Genomic DNA, 7262 nt, shown 5'->3' on the forward strand with positions numbered 1-7262 from the left:
ATACGAGGTAGGCGATCGAAGCCGGAGGTAAGGGTGTTTTTGATGTCGAGACTTTGAATACTTGAATGATTCTATCTAGGCTGGCACTGATGGAAGTTGGCCTATGACAGCAGTGGTGGGGCTGAAGTTATTTGTGGCGCTCATGGCCTCTGTGGCGTGCTAAATTCCACCCAAAGCTTTAGAGGTTGGGGGAATCACGATGCACCACAGAGCGCCCCGAAAAGATCGACATGCTTTTAAAGGTCGTTTCAAGATTCAGTAAGTAGGATATGTGGTTACCTAAAGCAGGGAATTATGCATTACTATGACTTACCAAACTCTCAAGACTGTTGCCTTTCTGAAGAACAGAAGCGGAACTAGTTGCCCCACTGCCAGATATTCTTTGTGCTCCTCTAGGAGTCGAGATGTCTACAACTACATAGCCAAGCATGATACAAGCACTTACTATGTCTTGCTCTGTCATTCTATAAGAGATATGCTACTGTGTTTTCGTCTGGGCTCTCCTAGCCATCAGGATCTACTGCTATCATCCTTGATCCCTAGAACTACACTCACGTTAGTTAATCATAATGACATACCCTACAAAACGGCCGACTTCATTATGAATCACACAAGCACGGCCTCACTGAACCAAGGTGACACTACCCGCGTGTACGCCACCACTTCCGATGGCAACATCGTGGAGTCTCGCGACGAGAACGGCTGGACCAGAGGCCTGGCCCGACGCCATTGCCTTGGGCAAGGTTATGATGACCATCGCAACCACCTGCACAGGCATCAAGCGCATCCGGGTCTTCTACCTCGACCAGAATAACTTCCTTGTGGAGAGAGTCTTCGACCAATTCTGACGCTAGTACATCGGCCCCCCTGGGCCACCAGCGGATGCAGGTCGCGTCCTGGTCGTACCTCGCCACCTGTTTCCTGAACGACGAGAGCGGCATGCGGCTCTTCGGCCAGATGCCTGACAACAAAATATAGGTGATCAAATTCGATGTCTGTACCAGTTGGCAGAAGGCCGACATGCTCGGCGAGGCTCTGCTGGCACTTCCCATGGCGTGCACCTCACACATGTCCGCTAAGGTGATCAGGTAAGCAACCCGAATATTTGTCTTCAAGAGTTAGACCATGGATGATTCCGTACTATATCAAGGATGTACCATTAAGATAAGGACATGAACATCCTAAATAACTATTTAGATTCGGGGCAGTGGACCACGAGCTGTTTCCGCCAGAATGCACGATACCACGTGTGCCTCTCACAACATAGTCGCCAGTTCCAGGCTTTACCTCGCCTTGACTTAGTCCTGCGATATCAAGTTATCTTTGCCAAACTCACGCATAGTATTGTAATTCCTGCACACACGCATCCTCGGCATATCGGTAAGTAGGCGTCCCTCCGATCGTTCCAGAAAAGAAGACGATTCCCACTTCCGCGGTACATGTCAGTCTATGGCGGACACACTCGACGTAACGATCTATTACACAGCTCGTGAAAGGCGGAGGTTATACAGCACTTGCGCGCGGCTTTGTTGGCTAAAGGGCACTGAGACCTAGGACTGAAGTTACAAGTTTAGATACAAAGAGTTGGGGTTTTGGGAACAGAAAACGGAAGAAATAAAACGTGGAGGGACAAGGGGGAAATATAAAGTCATCCCATGACTATAGTGCATATTGTCTTCCTACCGGGATAAAAGCCCAAATCCAGTCCAGTCATCTAATCCCAGCCCTCACAGCTAACGGATAATTAGCACGCAAATGTATGTATGTTTCTCTAGCATCACTGACCTAATCCTCCTGGAATGTAAAATCATCCGTACTTACCTTTGCGTGGTATGAGCTGGAGCCTTGATCTTGAGCCACTCTGACTTATTTTCTACTCCATAATGCAGCTCACGCCAGTAAAACATATAGCTTTTGGCTGCGTGGACACTGACTCAGTATATATTGGCGTTTTAGACTCCTGTCCCTAGACAAGGCTGTTATATACCAACCACACTAACTAACTGGCATCGTTTAATTAGTTAATCATGACTAGCTGGTTAGTTAATATTTTTAGTTATTTAAGAGCTTATGATTTAGTTAATTAAGAGTTAATTAATTAATTAACTAGTATATACTATTTAATAATAATTTTTTAATATTAAGTTATTTATTTTACCTTTTAATAATTTTATTAACGTATTTTATAAGCGAATTTATTAAATAACCGAATTTATTACTTATAATTACCCTATATATTAAAGTACGAATTAATTCCGCCATAACGTATTTAATATATTTAAATTAATCGAAATCCTTATCTCTAGATATATTTATATCGTTCTAATAGGTACGCGTATTATGCCCGGGCTCCCCGTAAATTCTATAGCGTCGCGGGCGCGTCTCAAGCCTTCTCGTATAACTATTACTCCGGCGCGATTTATTTTATAACTATTTATTAACGTCCTTTTAAAACTATACGTCTTTTCTAGCTTATATACGAAGTTATCTTCCATCTTGTAGCCGTTTTTTTTATACGGCGGCGTCGGTTAAGTATTTTATTTATTTTTTATAATACGCTTACCTTACTTTTTAAAAAAGCGAGCCGGTATATAATTTATATTATACTTTTCGTAATTTAGTTAAGTTTAATTAAAATCGATATCGGAAAGTTATTTTAATTTTATAAAATACGGTTCCAAACGTATTCGGTTTAAGATTAAATTTTAATCGAATTATTTAAAGTTTTTAATTTTTAAACGATAAATAAGTTAAAAAACGTTCTTAAGAATATTAAAATATATAGCTTTATATTTAATTATAAAATAATATATTCCGGATTATATAAAACGAGTTTTATTTTTTAAAAACCTTTTTATATATTTAAAACGGTAAAAGTCGCTTAGAATATTTTTAAAAACGTTAATAAAAAGTTTTCTTTTAAAATATAAATAATATACGTTTATATAAAACCTTCGATTTTTTTTATAATTTTTTTAATATATAAAAATAACCGATACTAAAAAATTAAAATTTATATAATAAATATATAAAGTATAATAATTAAGTTTTTTTTATAATAAAGTTTAAAAATTATGAAATAATAATTTTTATAACCGTTTAAAATTAATAAATAATAAGGTTTTTTTTTATAAAACTTAATATATTAATTAAAATATCGAATTTAGTTTTCGCCTTTTTTATTCATAATTTAATTATTTTTAATAATTACGATCACCTAGTTCTTTAATAATAGGCTGTTTTTATATTAAAAAGAGAAGTAAGTTTTCCCGGTAAAGATAATATATAGAGGGATAGCGTAACCGTATAATCTGACGCTTTGGATAATTATAACCTATTCCCGGTCTTTTTACTATATAGCTTTAGGCTTTCCGCGTCGATCGGAGGTAGTTATGACTATTTCGGATAAAATTTAGCTTATAAGAAAGCCGGTTTTATTAAAATTATATATATCTTTTTTTTAAAATTTTATATCTATTAATTATATTTCGTACGAAGGTAAATTACGCGTAATACGTATTAAAATCTTTATAAAAGATTCTTTAATAATTAATTTTTTAATTAAAACGTGTTTAGAAGTTTAATTATTATTATATAAAGTTCGAAGCTTAGTTAATACCGACGCGTCTCGCGTCGCGTTAACGGAGTAATCGATTCGTTATATCTTTTATACCGCTAAATTAAAGAGGAAACGATCGCGTATTTAAATTAATAATATATTAAATAATCGTATTTTTTTAAAATTAATTAATTTATAATAATTAACGGATATTTTATATTTTAATTAAAGACTAAGCCGTCGGTTACGAAGGATCGCGTAAAAGATATCGTATATTTTAAAAATAAATTAAAGACTTAATTTTAAGTTTTTTTAAATCGTTTAAAGCGCTAGAATTATTTAGTTTTCTTTTTAAGTACCGATTATATTATATAATAAAAGAATAAAAAAAAGAAATAAGTTTATATTAAATTAAAAGGAAGTAATAAATTCGGTTATTTAATAAATTCGCTTATAAAGTACGTTATAATTATATATTAATATATATTACCGCGTTATTTATTTTATTTATTATTTTTATTAAAATTAATAAAAACATCGGGTTAATTTTATAAATAATACCGGCTTTATCTTAAGATTAAAGCATTAATAAAATCTTTATAATCGTAATATTAAGAAAGTAACTGGTTATAATTAATAAATAATTAATTATAAAAAATAACCTCTCGTATTTAATTAATATAACTTATATAATAAGAAACTTTTATATTATAAAAGAAAGCCGAGGGTATTTTAAACGTTATCGATACTAGTATTCTATTAGATTTAATATATTCGAATCGAAAGGCTCGATCGATTTATTATACTATTATATATATTTATTATAAAGCGCTTCGTTATTATTTATCGGCTCGCGGTCGTTTTTTATTAAAGATAATTAATATTATTTATTAAAGTAAACTCGAAAGTTATTAATAATTTATACGAGTTATTTATTTAAAGTTGATTATAATATAAAATTTATTATATTTAAGCCTTTATATTAATTAACTTATATATCTCGTATTATCTTTTTTATATTATTAATTTTCGCGTTATATTCTTTCTATTAATACTTATTATTAAGCTAAATAAAAAATATAAGCGACTTAATATATAAGCGTATTAATTAAATTTTTATAATACGCGTTAAACTTTATTTACGTAGTATTAATATCGATTTAATATTTCACCGGATCGAGCTAATTAATTGCGTCGGCATTAAAAGACTTTAATTTTAATAAAATAAATTCGAATTTATTAAAATAATTATAAATGCTATTATAAAATCCTTTAAAGCCGTGTAATCGTTACCGGATTTAATTATTACTTTTAAAGTAATTAAAAGAGTTTTTAAAAACTTTTAAAATTATAATAATTTTATTTAAAGCTTATTAATTCATATCGGTTAATTAATAGTTTCTTATTAAAAATATAAGTTATTAAATTAAACGCTTAATTTTAATATTTTTAATTAATATATTTTTTCGCTTTTAAATTTATTAATATATAAAGTAGGTATATTTAATATACTTTATAAATAAATTTATTAAATAACCGAATTTATTACTTTCTTTTAATTTAATATAAACTTATTTTTTCTTTTTATTCCTTTATTATATAATATAATTAATATTTAAAAAATAAACTAAATAATTCTAATATTTTAAACGATTTAAAAAAACTTAAAATTAAGTCTTCGATTTATCTCTAAAATATATAATATCTTTTACGTGACCCTTTATAATTACCGGCTTAATCTTTAATTAAAATATAAAATATTTATTAATTATTATAAATTAATTAATTCCGAAAGAAAATATAATTATTTAATATATTATTAATTTAAATACGTAATCGTTTTCTCCTCGGCTTAAAGGTATAAAAAATATAGCGAATCGATTATTCCGTTAACGCGACGCGGGACGCGTCGGTATTAATTAAGCTTCGAATTTTATACGATAATAATTAAACCTCCGAATACTTTTTAATTAAAAAATCGATTATTAAAAGGTTTTTTACAAAGATCTCGATACGTATTACGCGTAGTTTATTTTCGTATAAAATATAATTAATAAATATAAGATTTAAAAAAAGATATATATAATTTCGACGAGACTAGCTTTCTTATAAATTAAATCTTATCCGAAATAATCGTAACTATTTCTAATTAATATAAAAGGTTTAAAATTATATAATAAAGTGATTAAAAATAGGTTATAATTATTTAAAGTGTCGGATTATACGGTTACACTATTCCTTCGTATATTATCTTTACCGGGAAAACTTACTTCTTTTTTTAATATAAAAATAGATTATTGTTAAAAAATTAAATAATTATAATTATTAAAAATAATTAAATTACGAATAAAAAAAGCGAAAACTAGATTTAATATTTTAATTAATATATTTAATTTTATAAACAAAGTATTTATTATTTATTAATTTTTAAATTTTATTATAAAAAAAACTCCATTATTATATTCTATATATTTATATATTTATTATATAAGTTTTAATCTTTTAATATTAGTTATTTTTATATATTAAAAAATTATATAAAAAAGAAATCGAGGGTTTTATATAAGTATATATTATTTATATTTTAAAAAAAAAACTTTTTACCGGCGTTTTTAAAAGTGTTCCAGGCGACTTTTACCGTTTTAAATATATAGAGAGGTTTTTAAAAAATAGGACTCGTTTTATATAATCCGGAATATATTATTTTATAATTAAATATAAAGCTATATATTTTAATATTTTCGAAGACGTTTTTTAGCCTATTTATCCCTTAAAAATTAAAAATTTTAAATAATTTAATTAAAGTTTAATCTTAAACCGAATATATTTAAAACCGTATTTTATAGTATTAAAATAACTTTCCGATATCGATTTTAATTAAGCTTAATTAAATTACGAAAAGTATAACGTAAGTTATATACCGGCTCGCTCTTTTAGAAGGTAAAATAAGCGTATTACGAGAAGTAAATAAAATATTTAGCTAACGCCGCCGTACGAAAAAAAACGGCTATAAAATAAAGGATTATTTCGTATATAAACTAAAAAAGACTTATAATTTTAAAAGGACGTTAATAAATAATTATAAAATAAATCGCGCCGGAGTAGTAGTTATACGAGAAGGTTTAAAACGCGCCCGCGACGTTATAAAATTTACGGGGAGCCCGGGTATAATACGCGTACCTATTAGAACGATATAAATATATTTAGAGATAAGGATTTTAATTAATTTAAATATATTAAATACGTTATAGCGAAATTAGCTCGTATTTTAATATATAAGGTAATTATAAATAATAAATTCGGTTATTTAATAAATTCGTTTATAAAGTATATTAAAATAAAGACGTAATTTAATAATATATTTAATTATATAATAAGTTTTTAATTAATATATTTAAATATTCTTAATAAATTATAAAGTTATTAATTAATATACTTAATTATTTTTAATAAATTAAAAAGTTTTTTTTATTTCGATTTATCGAGTTATTAAAATTAACGTATTAATTCTTTTAATATGCGAAGAATAACTTATTAAGCCGGTCGCTTTAATAAATAGCGACGATAAAGATTCGAAACGTATTAACTAGTCCTTTTTCGCTATTATTTATAATAGTTAACGGTTATCTCTTGCCCCTTTTTTAAGTATATAATTATATCGTTATTATTATTTAATAAAAGATTTAATAACGCTTTAATAACT

The 7262-nt window shown here is 27.8% G+C and overlaps 1 protein-coding gene across 1 annotated transcript; it reads left to right on the forward strand.

Moving 5' to 3' along the window:
• Positions 1 to 668: 668 nt before the first annotated feature.
• PG994_005653 (uncharacterized protein) lies at positions 669 to 1267 on the forward strand (the record flags this gene model as incomplete). The annotated part of the gene is made up of 3 exons (XM_066857062.1): positions 669 to 791; positions 979 to 1088; positions 1198 to 1267. 3 exons carry the CDS (start codon positions 669 to 671, stop codon positions 1265 to 1267), a joined length of 303 nt encoding a protein of 100 aa, XP_066716331.1.
• Between the last annotated feature and the right edge of the window lie 5995 nt (positions 1268 to 7262).

This window comes from Apiospora phragmitis, assembly GCF_038363925.1.
Source record: "Apiospora phragmitis strain CBS 135458 chromosome Unknown utg000006l:1.0-5683423.0:1.0-5690449.0, whole genome shotgun sequence".
In the NCBI taxonomy this organism is placed as follows: Eukaryota; Fungi; Ascomycota; class Sordariomycetes; order Amphisphaeriales; family Apiosporaceae; genus Apiospora; species Apiospora phragmitis.